This window comes from Hypomesus nipponensis, chromosome 17 (genome assembly GCF_054491055.1).
Source record: "Hypomesus nipponensis isolate SF chromosome 17, ASM5449105v1, whole genome shotgun sequence".
In the NCBI taxonomy this organism is placed as follows: Eukaryota; Metazoa; Chordata; class Actinopteri; order Osmeriformes; family Osmeridae; genus Hypomesus; species Hypomesus nipponensis.
In genome coordinates, this window is record NC_140377.1 from 4986511 (window position 1) to 5004245 (window position 17735).

The window sequence follows — 17735 nt, forward strand, 5'->3', positions numbered from 1 at the left end:
AGAAAGCCCTGTGTACAAACCTATGTAAACATCTTGCTTATAACATACTGATTTATGACATTCATAAGGTACACTGGTTCCTCTCAGGGATATGTTTGGATATTGAATAGTAATGAAAGACTGGCCTATAAGACTTGGCAGGATCATCGTTTGATCTAGGCAAATCGAAGAATGATATTGCTTTATATGACCTTGTTATTGCACATTTCAAACAATGACAACAGTGTACTGCAGGGGCAGATCGACTCGACCATGTTAGTCAGGGACAGCCTGCTGCATGTAATCATTTTAGGTCAATGAGAGCTAAAGTGGGAATTCTGTAAGTATTCACTACCTTCAAGGAAGGATGGCTGTTTAGTATTTGATTGATTGATGTTTGAGAAAATGTCTTGTTTCATAGGTAAAGCCACAGTGTCACTTTGTGGCCTATAACAGTATTACAGTTCTCATGTCATCCAATCTAGGCTTCACACCTGACTAGTACTGTTGATGCTCACCTGGTAATAGCTCACCTTCTACTGTTAAAGGGTTAAGGATGAGAGTAGGGAAATAGATCAGACCTGTATCAGACCTGTAGTTTGTAATAGAGATATCTTTATTATAGTGCATTTCTCAGAAGTTACAAGATGGGTTAAAAAAAAAAAGAAGCTACAAACAAAGAGAAATAATTAAGAAAAACAAAACGAAAAACATACGCACACACCTTCTTGTGTCATTTGTACAGAAATTATTTTCAAAAAATTAAAGCTTCACATCTGAACAAGGATAGCTAAATTGTACTGTCAAGTTAAAACACATTTCCATACAGAAGTTCATATACACTTTAATTACTTGCCATATACCATGAATGATGCTCACCATTCAACTCAATGGTTTTTAGCACTAACTACAGGATCTTGACAGACACAAAAAAAGGCCAATAGTAGTACTAGTTCACAAAACTTGCTGGGACTGAGCGTTCCATAAAACAATATAACATCTAACTGTCCAGTTGTACAGAGATATCAGGGAGAAGCCTAGTCCATCCCTTCCGAGGTCAGTGTGAAATTGCAACCTTTATTTAAAGGCTTTCTTCGATAAGCAGGGGGTGTTAAAGTGGATCTATGGTATCTCGCCAACATTCGCAGAAGCCTTTGGAATATATGGATGCGCAGAAAACCATTCTGTTAGTTACAGTATAATCTATCAGACAACGTGGAGCGTAGTCCACCTTGTGAACGCTGGTGGCGTTAATACAGCACAGATGACACGGGAGGGACTATATTGCTGATGGGTGCGGCTTGCTGTGGAAACTTGATGGGTAAACTCGGGATGTCATTATATAGCACTGTATTGCGTAAGCGGGTCATGTTTCACATGAGGAAGATGTTTACAAACCTGTGGTAACGACAGGAATAGCTCCCCTGATTATGTACACAGAAGAAAACAATGATCCAGCCCAGCATTTGTAACATCGTTATTCCAGTTTGGATCGTGGGCTGAGGAGCAGAATAACAACACAGTACTGGGAGTAGACAAGCATGACTGTGCAGTGAGGCATGTGGAGAATGCCCCAACAGCACAGCCAGACTCTGCAAAGCCAACACCTGAAAAAGCGAACCGAAACACAACCAGCCCTTAATGAGTCAACCCAAATGATGCCTGTTTGACTGCAAGACTGCAGGCCTGGCTCGTCTGCGCATGCTAAACAAAGAAACCAGGTACTTTGTACAAAAAGAAAAATCCAAACAAGAATGTCAAAAGACAAGGGAAACAACAACCGAGTCGAAAGCCAGAGTGGGAACAAACTCTCGAAAGGCCTCGCGTTCCATTGGACAGGAATGCAGCAGAAATCATAACCCCCTCCCCCCCACCCCACTTCCACCCTCTGCACACAAACTCTTACTACACCAAACCACAGCCTCCCATGCAGAACACATATACACACGCACACACACAGACACTGAACTTATTGCATCAATGAGTTCCTCAAGACTTGATGACAAGGTTAAGTTGGGATCTACAAGAACACTGGTTTTTGACTTAGCTACCCTTTTCTAACATTAGACAGAACATACGCAGGCTGGATGACGATCAGGTTTAACTTTAAATAGGTTTTTACAACTGAATTTGTCTCATCCACAGTGAACCCAGCCACCCACAGCTTTATCAAGCGCCAAAGCCATTAGAAACAAACAAGTTGCCACAACAATAATAACTGAAGATGCAGTTGTTTGCCTCGATCATGTCTTCAGCTTTAATTAGGGTTTGGGGGAGGGCAAGACATAAGATGTGTTCACTGGCATTACAAAAAATATGATTTTCCAAAGAATGCAAAGAAGGATCTAGGATGGAAAAGGTCTTTTTATTGTCTTTTTTCCAACCTGATACAGGTTACATTGAGTTATTATTCTTGCGTGTTATGGGGTCTCAATTCAACAGTTGTTTCAACAAGGGATTTGAACAGATCTTAACAGTGGTGGATGTCAATCAGGTCATTTAGTATTTCTATAAACTTTATTCATTTCAGATTACACATAAGACTCATCCTGGGTCTTTCTTTGCCTTTCGAAAACCAAATGATGTTGGGATGCCCTGGGGGTGAGGCCGGAGGGGGGAGAGGGAGAGGCCCTGGGGGTGAGGCCGGAGGGAGGAGAGGGAGGGGGAGAGGGAGGGGCCCAGGGGGAGAGGCCGAAGGGGAGAGGCCCTGGGGGTGAGGCCGGAGGGGGAGAGGGAGGGGGAGAGGCCGAGGGGGAGAGGCCGGAGGGGGGAGAGGGAGGGGCCGGAGGGGGGAGAGGGAGGGGGAGAGGCCGAGGGGGAGAGGCCGAGGGGGAGAGGCCCAGGGGGAGAGGCCCAGGGGGAGAGGCCCAGGGGGAGAGGCCCAGGGGGAGAGGCCCAGGGGGAGAGGCCCAGGGGGAGAGGCCCAGGGGGGGTTAGCCATGCAGCCGTTTCCACAGGTGTGAGAGGAACCCTGTTAAAAGGCACAGCAGGGATGCTCCCACTCCCAGCTCACATGCATGCACCCACCCACCCACCCTCACACGCATGCATGCACACAAACACTCACACACACACTCAGGATCCACTCTTGCACGCTCGCGCACACACACACACACACAAGGATAGCACTGGTCAAAGTCCCAATGGATCAGAGGATGACGCGGGAGAGAAAAGGGGAGCTGGTGGGAGCGGGGTTGGGTGAGGACTGGGACCAGCACTGTCGCTCATCACACTGCACGGATGCAGACAAAGATCTAGACGGCAGACAGACAGACAAGACGGTGGAATGATGCATCATTTTGCGTTCTTCAGCTGGTTGGAGAGCCAGTCCAGGCCCTCATACAGGCCGTCCCCACTGGTGGCGCAGGTAGCCTGGATGTACCAGTTGCGTTGGCGCAGGGAGTGCAGGCCCAGCTTGTCTGTGATCTCCGCCGCATTCATGGCATTGGGCAAGTCCTGGTAGAGGAGACAGGCAGACAAAGCTCTTTGATTAGACGGCATCGGTTTGACGGGACGGGACTGGGGGGGGGGGGGGCAACCGATTGCATGCATTTGGCGGGCTTCCGCGAGAGACGACGAGCCCGAGGCGTCGACTCACCTGCTTGTTAGCAAACACCAGCAGCACAGCGTCCCTCAGCTCATCCTCAGCGAGCATCCTTGCCAGCTCCTCCCTCGCCTCGTTCACTCTCTCTCTGTCGTTACTGTCCACCACGAAGATCAGGCCTGGTGCGGCACAGCAGGAGGTGTGAGGGGGGGGGGGGGGAGGAAGCAGAACATTGGGGAGATCAGCCCAGGGTCCAGAGTGTGGCGGGGTGAAGGGAGATGGTTGGGAGCGACGGACTGAGCTCACCTTGTGTGTTCTGGAAGTAGTGCCTCCACAGTGGCCTGATCTTGTCCTGACCGCCCACATCCCACACTGTGAAGCTGATGTTCTTATATTCTACCGTCTCTACGTTAAAACCTGAAGAGGGAATGAGAGGGGCAGGAGAACGGGGGGTGGTAAGGATTGAGTTCAGGGAATAAGGCCATTTGTCATAATGTCAATAACGTCGACGCACCCATGTCCCATGTCGTTACTTTGCTCAATTCAAAGGGTCTTTCTCTTGGGCAGTACGATAGCCTCTTGTAACATAACGGTGAGTTTACATTTAGTCATTTAGCAGATGCTCTTATCCAGAGCGACTTACAGTAAATACAGGCACATTCCCCCGAGCCAAGTAGGGTGAAGTGCCTTGCCCAAGGACACAACGTCATTTGGCACGGCCGGGAAACGAACTGGCAACCTTCTGATTACTAGCCCGATTCCCTAACCGCTTAGCCACCTGACTCCCAAGTTCCAGTTGGCTGTTTAAGGCCTGGCAGCACAGTGGCAGGAAGCTGTCTGCATGAGATCCGCAGCTGACATGGGCTCCAGAAGCAGACCTGCCCCTCATGGAGGTGTGTCCGCTCTGACCATGAGCCAACTGCTCCTGCTTGAGCCGGGCCCCATTCTCATTACTTCACGGCTTGAGGGCAGCTTAGGGCAGCATATATGGGCATGTGGGCAGCGATTAAATGCAGGGAGGATGAGGAGGAGGATGTGGCTGAGTTTACAAAGTTAATTTCGACCCCCGCACATGAGACAAGAGGCCAGCTGAACACAGACAGGAGCCTAGACAGCATGAATTCTGAACAGGTCCATGGATAGAGGATGTGTTCCTGGGGCCACAGGAGGCGGGTGGGGAGGTTCAACTCACCGATGGTAGGGATTGTGGTAACGATCTCTCCCAGTTTGAGCTTGTAAAGGATGGTGGTCTTCCCGGCAGCGTCCAGACCCACCATCAGAATCCTCATCTCTTTCTTGCCAAAGAGATTTTTAAACAGATTTGCAAACATGTTCCCCATTTTGACTAATCTGGAACAAGAGACATCAAAAGAAGGATTGAGGAGGTAGAAAAGCATTTAACGAGCTTTCACAGTATCACATAAAAGCTTGAATGTAACCTGTACTGCTACATTCCTTCTTTGCTCTGTGAGACAGCTAATGTATCTTTGATGGTAGGAATGTCATACTGCGTCCCTTTGTGAGGTAGGAATATCAGTGTAAAACTGAGGCAGGAGAAAACTGCTGAGAAAAGCATTCATCCCTGTCTGTGTTGATTTAGTGTCTTAACAATGGGCACTCTTGCAGCGCCTCTGGGTCTAACACACACACACACACGCTAAAGCAACAGGTTAAGCCTGATTCATATTGTACACAAACAGGCGTGTGCATATATAAAATCAGCATGCATGTGTGTAGAATTTAAAGGGAACCGGCTGCAAAGTATCTATGACATGTACACGGTTCAGAGCTGCCACTAAGCCAAAACATACATATTCACACAAAGAATACCATTTCTAGTACACTTAGCCATATACATTAGTAATAACTAGCTGCTCTCCGGCACAGGTTATGTCAAGGTATTGGCCTGACCTATACGTGTGTACTTTATGAAACAGACCTTACACCATTTCTATAGAACTGCAGTGTACTTATAGCCAGGGGCAGAGCGGGTCATGTGACAGTCACAGTGGGAACCTGACAGACACACACAGACCGGTTTTCCCACCGCTCATCCCGTCTACCAATTGCACAAGAGGAATTATTGGCTTGCCCAAGATAGAACCCGGCTGGTTGAGTGATATCATATAGAAAAAACATTAGCGTGTAACTTGGAGTATTAAAGTAAACTTTCACACAACCTTGTGTGCTTGAGAGCTCATGCTATAACTACTATGCTCTGATGATCTATTACGGTTTTACTATGGTTGTCATCGTTTATCTTTTCTACAATAATACACCAGTACAATCTCTCACAAGAGTATGAATGTTGCAAAACCTCTGAAAGCTAGAATCCTGAATAAATCTAATGAGCACAGCTAATCCTGAATAAATCGAATCTGTCAATTAGATCGCCCATGATAGAAATGCTCATCGACTTGTTAATAACCAATGAGGAAGACGTGCTGAGTTTAGTGAGACCCCAGGTGACGCCTCAATGCCTGGGGTAAAACAAAGAGAGCCTGTCATTGCCATGGAGCTCAAGGGGAAACACACAATGAAGCTAGTGACATGGAAAATATAGACCAGTGCTCAGAGGAAAGAGGAACCAGTTTGAGAGACTGAATATGGGACAGGTAACAGCACACCTGTAAGCAGAGACACACTGTTAAATTATCCAGTGAATTAAAACTATGATGTCAGTCAAACACCTATGAAAACTTCTCCACTCAAGACTTTAGCGCAGACAGAGAGAAAGCTTCTGACCTGTACTCTAAGGGACAAAGTTATTCCTGCCTTCTAGATTCCAGGTTGTGACACATGTTGATATGTTCAAAAGGAATAGCGTAAGAGCAGCAGAACAAAACCAACCCACAAGCCGCATTGGAAGAAATGTACAATCCCTTTCAAACGGTGACTGTTTGACAAACAAAAGATGGGAGAGGCTCTTATTTGATACCTGACGTCACTTATAGCAGCGACGCCTACACATCGGATCAGGAGGACAAACATGTTTTTGGGGGGAAAATATATATGAGTGACATGTATGACATTCCCAGGGTCTCTAGGCCTCCTAGATTCTTAAATGTAGGACTGTCCATGAGACTCCTCCAGCAAAATAAAAAAGTAGGTTACAGAAAGGAATGCTTGTTCCTCTAAGGAAACCGGTAATAGGAGGAGACCAGTGGGAGGTCATAGTCATCAGACTGCTTGCTAAGTTGTGTAATATCCCACATACGCCATATGTTAGCTATGAGATGTGGGCTGTTAGACAAGTGTTGATGTTTACTAGGTGGGCGACACTTTCAAAGAGATTCTAGTTACATAGGGAAAACTTCGTAAAAAATTCAGCATAGCCACTGTGGATTAATAATTGATGTACACAGGACAAGGGGGTGTGACATATCCATGTCTGCAAATCTTCACATGAGATGCATAACCTCAAAGATCCCAGATGTATCCAAACAAATATTTTAATTGTCCATTTAAGTCTAAGGAGTGAATGTATTACTTGATTATGCCATGTGGCATCTGTTAAAGACGTAGGCTATATTAAATACGGTGCGCATTGAAGCGTATCTGGTTATACTTGTGAATATCGTTGGAAAGAAATCCCATGACGTTTGAGCCACTCATAACTTTGACCAACCGGGGGAGTACACTTGAAGATGTCTAATGTCAGTTTAAATAGTAACTTGATTAGCTAACTATCTGAAGCATTAAAACAGCTAGCTCTTAAGCCATGCAGCGACAGCGATGCTTCCTCAACATGATTCAATGCTGTTGGTCGCAGGGTTTGGGATAAAATGTTAGACTAGCTACTACAACTACCAAAGGTTTATATTGCTACGTAAAATGGACTTGGTAATGGTCAGCAAATTCAGACCTTGACTAGTGCTAGCTATCAATGTTAGCTAGGTACTGTAGGTAGCGACTGTGTTATACGTACCGTACTACTATGCTAGGACTAGCTGCTATGTTAGCTGATAAGAAATATCAACACGGAAAGATAATCAACAACCAAACGGTTCCTACACCGCGACATATTGTTTATTATTATTATTCCTTCAGAGGTTTACACGAGACATTTCAATAAATATGACAGATCATGACATAGCTCGATTACCTAGCTATAGTAGTCAAGCTGATATTATCTCGCTAGCGAGGCAGCTAGCTAGTGCTAACTATCTTATAATCTACGGCTAGCTAGCTAACGTTACCTAGCCTGGTGATCCTGAGTGGACAGATAAATCGTTGTAATTGCTTGCGGTCAAGTCATTTGCAAAGGACACAACGTGCGCAGTTCCCACGAATAAAGAATAATACTATAGAAAATATAAGAAATGCGTTTGAAATGTACCTTTACGTGGCGGTTTCTCGATCTTTCCTTTAGGCTCCTGTTCGCCACTAACAATAAAATGGCGTCTTTAACAAGTGTCAAGAAAGCCGCGTCATGGACCTTGCGCATAGTAGGATCTTGACCAATCATTTTGTTACATCAGTCACGTAAGACCGCCTTAAAATACTACAACCCAATCGTTATATTATATGTACAGTTTAGGGCGGTACATTGTCAAATCGTATCATTCAATTTGCTCTAGAAAATTAAAGACTGGGCCTACAAATCAACCTTACTGATCAGGTTCAAGTAACACGATGTGACTATCCAATCAAAGACATAGTTTCACCTGTATAATGGTATGAGTGTGGCAAACGCAAACAAAGTAAACTGCGTTGATATCTGATTTTATAAGTCTACTTACATGTTTGTGTCTGCTTTGGGATGGATGCGAAATACTGTAGTCTACTGTTGGCCTAATCGACCATGTGACTGTGTATCAATCCACTAGATGGGGCTCCATGTCTATGTACAATTTATGAACATGTTTCTGCGGTTTATAGGCTATTCCTCCTCCTTCTTCAATAGGGGTATAGATGTCATCATAAGAAAATTTATTTCACAAGCAACATGATACGTTTAAATCAACCTTTATTTAAGCTGAACATGAAATTACTGATTTATAGAACAAACTACCTACATACAAATATTAATTATATATAATATATACAAATTATCTAATTGGACAATAGCCTACCTACTTTTCAAAATACTTGTTAGCTCCGGAGAAATGCATAAATCTTTATCAAAGGCTATAAATGTAAACACGTCTAAACCTTGTTCTTCATTAGTCAACGCACCACCTGTCATTTCCATCCTATTTGGGTGGTGTTTCCGTGGGGTGGAGCAACGGGTGAGTCCAATGAGCGTGAAGCGAAATGATGGGCTCCCAAGTGGCCTAGCCTCTCTTGGTAGCGCGCTTGCCGCAGTGGACTGAACCAAACGTTTGTGTGGGCCACTTAAGGAGGTGCGCCGACCAAACGGCACATACTTTCTCAGTGTAGAATCAGCGAGATGAAGAGCAGCAACGATCCTTCATCATGTGCTCCAGGCTCCCAAGGACCGCCTGCCTGCTGCGACTCGTTGCATTCTACATCCTCCTTTCGCATACTGCAGCTTATTTCGGGTCAGTGACAACTTTTAACGTAAACTATCAATACTTTAAACAATTCATCTTTCTGTTGCTGAATTGAAAACTGCAGGATAGAGATAATAATTGATAACATTCATTACTGAAGTAGCCTAATGATGTTCTTGAGCCATGTGCGTAATTACGCACACAGTGTGTTATCCTAGTTTGTGTATGATAATACATTTAAATTAAGCTCTCCTAAAATAATTTAGGCTGTTCATTTGCAGGTTTCTGATGTACAAAAAAATATAGAAGCACACAAGAACAAGCATGATGTCAATTCAATTATTCTATGCAATCTTATTAACAAACCATGACCGGCAACTTGGACTAGTAGCTATATATTTACAGACACTTATTCCAATAGTTTAAAAATAATACTTAAATTATGTTGCAAACAAAAGTTCTCACGGTCTCTGACCCGGTCATTTTGACACAACAGATTTCTCACGTCATCTGGAGTTACCCAAATTACTTAGTTGCTGGAAGCGACTGTGAAAAAGTCGCAATTTTTATAGTAACTGTTTGACCGAAATTATAGCCAAATGATTTGTAAATCGATCGACTTGTATTTCTACATAAAATATGTGTTAAAATTATCATCGATATAATTTATCCATAATGCGCAGTTGGTTGTGCGTAAAGGGTGTTGTAGCCTAAATTAAAGTTTTGCCTGTGGCATACCTTGGTGAGGTTCACCTTTACTTAAAAAACAAGGCATGCAGAATGTATTAATGTGGAATGTTGTTTATCTCAAGTCTCTTCATAAATTAACCAAACAATATTGAGGGTTGATCAAGAACATGAAACTAATTTAGCAACTGCCTACATTTGTCTTTTTAAGGCTGACAGGCCGAGAACCATTAGTCTTCTTACCAGCCCCGTTCTCAAACGAACCACCAACTGGAAAAGCTCACCTAAAACAATGCGAGCAGATGACCCTCACTCGACGGCAGAAAAGACTCTGTCGCCGCGAACCGGGTCTAGCAGAGACATTGCGTGAATCAGTGCGCCTTAGCCTCTTGGAGTGCCGTTACCAATTCCGGAATGAGCGCTGGAACTGCAGCCTGGATGGACGTGGGAGCCTTCTGAAAAGAGGTGAGAGAATAACATTGAAATTAAAATAATATGTAAGTCTAATGTAGAGTGATGACAGTAATGAGCGACCTATCCTAAAGTTCAAACATTTGTAATACTGACAATATTGTGGAAATGCACAATTTTAAATAGCCTAAACAAAATCAGACTACAGGCTACATTAAAATAGCATTTCAGATAAAACATATTTAATAAAAAAAAAAACTATCTGCAACAAAATCAAATATCCAGGTTCAACCCACGCAAGAAACGTGCATTTTTTTAAACCCTGGAGTATTTGGATATCAACATCAAGCATGAGGAGTAGCCGGGAACAGGTCAGCACGGATAATGACGGACTAGAGAGCCAAAAAACAAAAAAGTGCGGCAGAACACACTTGGGCTCGATGTCTATTTTTATCTCGGAAAAGCGCCCCGTTCCCAGAGGAAAAGGGCGGCATGATTACTCACTTTCATCTGGGAAAAATCCTACCCAGTCAAAATAATAATTAATTGTATCAAAATATACCGCTAGGGATAGATTTTGACAAAAAAAAAACAGTTCGTAACCTACAGCTTCAGGCCTTGAAAGGAATTATAACAATACTAAAAGTAGGACCAAACGTATACACATCAAGCAAAACAAGAAGTAATAGGTTCAAAAAAGCTACAGTTTAGTTGTACTTTTCTAAATACAGCAGAATATGATACTACACGATTAAACACTATTAAAGTATGGTAAAACAATAAATAAAGTACTATCACTTAATATTTGATGGGCATTTGTATCAAGGTAATTTTGTCTCTGAATGCTTTTTCAATAACAAATATGAATGGACTTTTTTTCTACGTGTAACTTTAATCTCATATATCCTCTTCAGGTTTCAAAGAAACAGCCTTTCTTCTGGCAGTATCTTCTGCTGCATTGTCCCATGCATTGGCCAAAGCATGCAGTTCAGGCCGAATGGAGAGGTGCACATGCGATGACTCCCCTGGCATTCAGCATCGCGAGGCATGGCAGTGGGGGGTGTGTGGAGACAACCTGAAATACAGCACCAAATTTCTCAAGAAGTTCCTGGGCCAGAAGAGGGTCAGCAAAGACCTGAGGGCACAGATCGACGCCCACAACATCAATGTTGGAACTCGGGTGAGTGAGTGAGTGAGTGAGTGAGTGTTGACAGTGTGGATAGAACCGAAGCCACAAGGGATCTGACTTCTTCTGGCTATTTATGTGAAAAAAAAAAAAAAGACATATCATGCCATTGCCACACTTGCAATCTCCTTATTTCAATTATTGTGGAACCTCCATATTGCATATCCAATGTCTGCCAGTTCATCTCCCCTTGTCCTGATGGGTAAGGAGGGCTGCTGGGCGAGGCAGAGGATCTAGGAGACTCAGTGGAGCCAGGTGTTTTCAGGCATGATAAAGCTTGCTGTGCGGGCCCATAGAAAATGAAAGGTTTCCCGTCGGAGAGAACGATTATAAATGTGGTCTCTTAATATACGAGCAAGCATTTTTTTTTCTGGTATGGTGCGTGCTGCACTCGCTGTTCATAAATCCACATGATGTTCCTAACCACCATGTATGTAGCTTAGAATCAGCCAGCCCTGGGGCTCTTCCCATTTATCTTACACCTCAGGTAGGCTAGACCCCTTTTAGAGAGAAAAACAACAGGAGGAACTGAAGCAGTCAGTCTTATCTGATCTTCATGGAGTTGAGCGTCTTCCTCATCCTACACCTAAACAACTCAGTAGCGACTCGTCGAGTCATTGTTCAAATCAGGAGGTGTTTGGACACCCTTGCCAACCCCCCCTCGTCCTATCATTCAGTAATGATCTCTGCCGGCCCTGAGGGTCTCATACCTGAGGTGGGTGGAACTGTGCTCTTCAACCCCAAAGTAGCCCTTGGGTCCCCGCCCCCCCCCTCCACACACACACACACACACGTGCGTCATGTTGAATGCCATGCTACATGTCCTGTCCCTGCCCATCATTCACAGACCCTCGTTGGCGGAATCTTTCTAATCCTGAGTGACCTCTTGACCCAAAGGCAGGGCATCGTCAACTGCTATCCCAACTTCACCTTCTCTTCCTCTATCTTTTTATCACATTTTTCCACAAGCAATCAGACACGCACAAAGAACAGGGTGGAGAGATTCCACTGTCTGTGTTGCTTGTGCCCCATGCCCCAGGCAGAGCAGAGAGACAGGAGAGAAGCAGACAGAAGCAGACAGAAAGAGCTAGTTTCAACACATTGAAAAAATGATTCCGCAGGGCGCTGTCCAAGTGAGCGATGTCAGGTAAATGAAATACTGCATGCTGAATAGATCCCCCTCAATCCATCATTTAAACCTTTGGAACCGAGATGGGCTAACTACCACCAAACCATCCGCCCCAAACCTCCTTTCCTCCCTCGACTCACCAACCTCCTCCCTCCCTGGAGGAAACTGACTCGATAGGCAGCCAAGATAAGAAGGTCATATATCAGACTCAAGAAACTGACATCTCGAACTCTTCCCCTTCCCCACCCCCTCTTAGGCAGTGAAAAGCGGACTGAAGACAACATGTAAGTGTCACGGCGTCTCCGGATCCTGCGCCGTGAGGACTTGCTGGAAGCAGCTGTCGCCTTTCCATGACACCGGACGGCTGCTCAAGTTCCGCTACGACACGGCCATCCGGGTTCTGAGTGTCACCAACGCTGCCACCGGGGCAACGGAGCTGGCGAGTCCAAGACGCCACGGCCAGAACCTCCGCTCGACAGACCTGGTCTTCCTGGAAGACTCCCCCAGCTTCTGCAGGCCCTCGCGATACTCCCTGGGCACGGCTGGACGCTCCTGTGCCAAGGACACCAGCTGCCAGAGTCTGTGCTGTGGGAGAGGCTACAACACAGCCATGCGCCTCACCACCCTCTCATGCCACTGCCAGGTGCGCTGGTGCTGCCACGTGGAGTGTCAAACCTGCGTCAGGGAGGAGGAAGTCTACACCTGTAAAAAACACTGATAAAGGGAAAGGAGAGATGTGGGAGAGCAATAAGACGGTGGGGATTTAAACAAAGGAGCTGTGTCGAGCATAGTCAAGGCTGGAAGTGAGGGAAGGAACACTTGAAGTAAGAGAATGAGAAAGAAAGTGATTGAAAGTTTGCTGGGGTTTTGTTCCACTGAAAACTGTCCAAATTGCTGAACTGCAACCATTCACAGACACTGATTTGAGGGATTTGACATGTAAGCACGTCTTCCCAGATGAAGTAAATATTATTCGGAGAAGAGCACGTAATTGTAACAAGGTCATGCTGTTGTTCGTTATTGGCCAATCGTTTGAATCAAGCATAGCTTTGCTGAGACATTACTCAGGAGCGAGGGGGATGGTTGTATTGCTGGAAACTGGGGTGGGTGGGGGGTGGGGGTACTAGGTACCGGGCTGGAAACCTTATTTGGCCTCTCCAAATGTGGAAATGTGGGGTGGCTCTGACAGTAGCTTTGGGTCGGCTTTGTGCTTAAGGGCTTTATCTAAATGTAGAGCATCAGCAATAGTTCTGCAGTAAACAGCCTAAAAGGAATTGGATGCATTGAATTATTTGTCTTTTTATGTCTGATTTCCTGCTGTGGAACAGTTTAATTGTTCATTCAGTACAAGCATAATGAAAAAGCAGCACTTTTCCAACTAGCTCAGTGTAATGTATATACTGTATGTGTACTTTGTACACTACTCTTCATTTTCTTAGGAGAGAAAAACTAACCTTTATGGTTCAATACTGATGATTCTCTCACATGAATTCTGATTTAACTTAATCCTTTGATATTTGGAGATGGGTGTAATGTCAGCACATGGTGCTTTTTCATCATGACTAGCCAGTATGGCATTTTCATTAAGTATTTCACTATGTATTTATAGGGTTTTTGTGTGGTAAACAGACTTAGTTTCAGTTGCTCTTATGGAAATGTCTATGGAAATGTTTGCGTGTCTGCTCTACTGTGCAAAGAAAAACACAAAGGGACTCACTCAAAGTGAGAGGGACAATGTCTATGAAACATGCCAATTTTGTATTTTCCTGAACTGTGTAAAGAACATACCAAATCTCTATACTTGTTTTATAAAGGGGTGTACATCTGCATGCACTGTTCTGTGGTTTCAAGTAAACGGCTCTTGGTTTCCCTGACCAATTCAAACAGTTCTCTCTAAAGAGGCTAATTCAGGCAAATCGGTGTTGTTTAATGCCTTTGAAATGTACCAATCATGCTCCTTATTTTCCCAATTACCAATCAGAGTAAATAGCCACACTTACTTCTTCATTCCTCTACACAAAAGCTCCCCGTCGGTCCATGTGTGCAGGTCAAAGGTGCATGTCTGACTGCCCCAAGGGTTTTAGACATGGATCATTTTCAGAGGATCATTGTACCAGTTCATAGTCCGAGTTTGTGCTTTTTGTACAAGGTTGTAGAGTTGTACTCGTGAAAATAACTCATACCAGGGATCCAAGCATGGCACAGTGGAATCTTATATTTCTACCTCACACCTGGTCTTTGGGCAATTATCATAATGATTTATTTGCCTTGCAGATACTTGCTTTTGCATCCGCCATGAAATTAACATTCTATTCTATTACATGTATGTACAAAAATGTTTAACTGGGTCATAGCTGAATATGTAACAATGTTTGTTCTTGTTTTTTTATTTTAAGATGTATCCTTATTTAAAAGCAATTAAGATAAATAAATGAACACATACATTTGTAAGAAAGTCTTGTCCCTCTTGTTTGTAAAAGTTGTGTACCTTTCACTCGACAACATTCTCACTCATTCAGTCCTGTAGAAAATGACGGTGATAGAGAGAGGAGGTGAAGGGAAGCTGTGGCTGGGCAGTGGGCACCTGCTCAGAGCACTTCACCCGAGCGCTCCAGTAAAACCACTTCCTCATCCCACTGCCCTGCCCTCCTTTTCATCTGAAATGGCTGTGGTCTCCCTCCCTGGTAGAGGAGCTGCACACACACCCATACGCACACACACACACACACACCCATACGCACACACACAACCACACACACACACACACACACACACAGGTGTTCGGCCTCTAGCGGAATGCACCAGCCATGATGACAATAGTAATAGTGATGATAATGACAGGGATGATGATACAGAGGAATCTTGTGAACAAAGACATCTTGCATTTGACCCCACCACAAGCAATCTAATGTGACTTCTACAATGAGATGTTTATGTTAATGATCACTCTACATCAGATTCAGATACCACACAAAACTCTCCACTGAGACCACAACACACAGACGGGTTGCTGTGTATGAGGCATTGACCTAATCCTAAACTTCACCAGTGTATCATTGAGGGTTTTGATGTTTCTCCCTAATCACTGTGTTCAGACAGGCACATCGTTGTTCTCTTCAAGAAACCCGACTGCAACTAATTATACCATCACTCTGACCACAGGTTAGTATGATACACCCTGCTAGATCAGAGCTGCTATCTAATGACCGTTTATCAACATTTACCTTTATGAAACAAAATTGCAAATAATATGAGAGGGCGATGGAGTGAAAAAAAGAGGAGGTCATCGAGAGTGAAGCGGATGGTGGGAGAGCGATACTGAGAAACCCAAAGAAAGAGAGGGAGATGGGAGGATGAGAGGGGATGGTTGGGAGCCCCCAGGAGACCAATCCCTTGCTGCTGTTGTTGTTTTATAATGAACTCCTAAAGCCTTCATTTCCCCCCACTGCCCTGAGAGGAGGGGCTGCAGTGATGAGGGCTGCTCAGTCCACAGCCGGCTTCTCACGCACTAGCCCCTGGGGACAGGACTGGGGCTGCATGTGGTGGGGGCAACATGCATCAATATCTGTGTGTGTTGGGAGGGGGGGGGGCGCTGACTCTACACAGGTAAGGGCAGAGAAACGTCTTTGAGTCGATACTGTATGTGATGTTCGTTTGTCGTGTGCGTCTGTGATCAGCAGGTTTGTGAGACAGTGTGTTTGTAGTCGGGATTTTCTATGCGGGTGTGTGAGGGTGGCCAGGAAGACTGGATCTGCTCTAAATCCTCACAGTCATCCTGAGGTACCACATCGACATGACTGACATACACAATGTAGGGTGACGGTGGCAGTAACACTATCTCCTGTGTGTCTGTGTTCGCCCGGTTCAGTTGCCGGCTACAATGCTGGACCTGTGTGCCATGCTCTGAAGGATGAAGATTAATAACGCTCAGGGCTGAGACATTTTAGATATTATATTTGCGTTGCTTAGCGAACGCCTTTATCCATAGCAACTTGACATAGCTTTCAGGTTTATACATTACTCATTTGTGTGAGTACAGTAGATGTTAACTGAAGCGCAGCAGGTTTGACGACCTACCTTGCTGCAGGACACAAAGCAGGGTCGCCTCTTGAAATCTGACCCCTCAACCCTCGGGTCAAGAGTCTAGTCTTAGGATCCTACCACTTTCTACACTGAGGCAGAATGATAGCATGAGCATGGCCCTAACACTGGAAATAACTGATTGGACGAAAGGAGGAACAGAGATGGATAGATTGCAGAGGAGCAGGAGAGAGAGTGGGTTCGGGGATACGGCATGGGGTAGGAATTTGGAATGTGAAATGACTAATGCAATTGCTCAACCCACAACAAGAACATGCACTGCCTAGAGCTATGACAAGGGTGAGTGCATACCTGTATAGAGAGGCCTACCTCTGAAGCAGGGGGGGGGGGGGGGGGGCGGTGGGTGGGTGGGTTGGGGGAGTTGGGGGGGGGGTGGAAAGAGGGTTGGGAGGTAGAGAGGTTGCGGAGGTGTGTCAGGTGTAAAGGTATAGAGAGTGGACATAGGTGTTATACAGATGACCTCCCAGGCAGAGGTTAGCAGAGCTTGACGAGGGGTGACAGGACATCCCTCAGGTTCACTGAGGTGAGTTGTGCTGAAGGTATGTCATTGCCCGACTAATGTTGGAGGACATTGTCTGCATTGGGCTGAAGTCCTGTCTAAAGAAAGCCAAAGGTACGGAGCACAGAACTGGAATCATAGTGAAAGTAACTATGTAAATATCAGGCGCACACGGGGCCAGATAGGTAAGCAGTATCCCCCCCCCCCCCCACACAAGCGTATCTGCTGTATCCAGCAGTTGCCGCCCCCCCTCCTCCAATACATTTGGAAGTAAGCCCTAAGCAATCTAGCCTTCGTGGCTGAAGGCTGGGAAACTGGTGTGGGAGGCGGTTCCCATGATCTTCATTGCTGGTCAGGAGGAACACCTGGAACACTTGCACAGGGTTTACATAGCAGCCGCTGCGATAGGAGGATATGATAAGTACAGCCCCCATCTCCTCCTGTTATATCTATGTCATTACTTGCTCTATCTCTCATACAGACAAACAGGCTTCCATCTTGACCTCCATTAGAAGCACAAACAAAAGCTCTCTCAGATCAACAAGTCCAGAAAAGAAAAAAATACAGATTAAGTCCAGGGCTCTGTGTTCTCAGCACTCGACCTCTGCTGATGCTGAGTCCTGTATGTCCCTAACAGTACCCGGATGTGAAGAAAAGTAATGATGTGTTATTTCAAACCTTCAGTTTCCACCACTGTGTGTGTAACATGGTAGTAATCCAAGTGAGCACATCATTAAAGCCAA

General features: G+C 45.0%; 2 protein-coding genes across 2 annotated transcripts; one reads left to right on the top strand and one right to left on the bottom strand.

Moving 5' to 3' along the window:
• Positions 1-574: 574 nt before the first annotated feature.
• Positions 575-7983, bottom strand: arf2a (ARF GTPase 2a). Its single transcript, XM_084676965.1, has 5 exons — positions 7863-7983; positions 4716-4873; positions 3830-3940; positions 3578-3702; positions 575-3435 (listed from the first exon to the last, which is right to left on the bottom strand). Exons 2-5 carry the CDS (start codon positions 4861-4863, stop codon positions 3274-3276), a joined length of 546 nt encoding a protein of 181 aa, XP_084533091.1. The 5' UTR covers positions 4864-4873; positions 7863-7983; the 3' UTR covers positions 575-3273.
• An 889-nt stretch (positions 7984-8872) lies between these two features.
• wnt9b (wingless-type MMTV integration site family, member 9B) lies at positions 8873-13452 on the top strand. The gene is made up of 4 exons (XM_084678022.1): positions 8873-9027; positions 9878-10131; positions 10992-11257; positions 12649-13452. Exons 1-4 carry the CDS (start codon positions 8942-8944, stop codon positions 13108-13110), a joined length of 1068 nt encoding a protein of 355 aa, XP_084534148.1. The 5' UTR covers positions 8873-8941; the 3' UTR covers positions 13111-13452.
• The last annotated feature ends 4283 nt before the right edge of the window (positions 13453-17735 follow it).

Coding starts and splice junctions, on each gene's coding strand:
- arf2a (XM_084676965.1), bottom strand. CDS start 4,863: ATGGGGAACATGTTTGCAAATCTGTTTAAAAATCTCTTTGGCAAGAAA. Junction 3,941..4,715: donor TACCACAATCCCTACCATCG/GTGAGTTGAACC, acceptor TTCCCTCTTCAG/GTTTTAACGTAGAGACGGTA. Junction 3,703..3,829: donor CTACTTCCAGAACACACAAG/GTGAGCTCAGTC, acceptor GTGCCGCACCAG/GCCTGATCTTCGTGGTGGAC.
- wnt9b (XM_084678022.1), top strand. CDS start 8,942: ATGTGCTCCAGGCTCCCAAGGACCGCCTGCCTGCTGCGACTCGTTGCA. Junction 10,132..10,991: donor TGGGAGCCTTCTGAAAAGAG/GTGAGAGAATAA, acceptor TATCCTCTTCAG/GTTTCAAAGAAACAGCCTTT. Junction 11,258..12,648: donor ACATCAATGTTGGAACTCGG/GTGAGTGAGTGA, acceptor ACCCCCTCTTAG/GCAGTGAAAAGCGGACTGAA.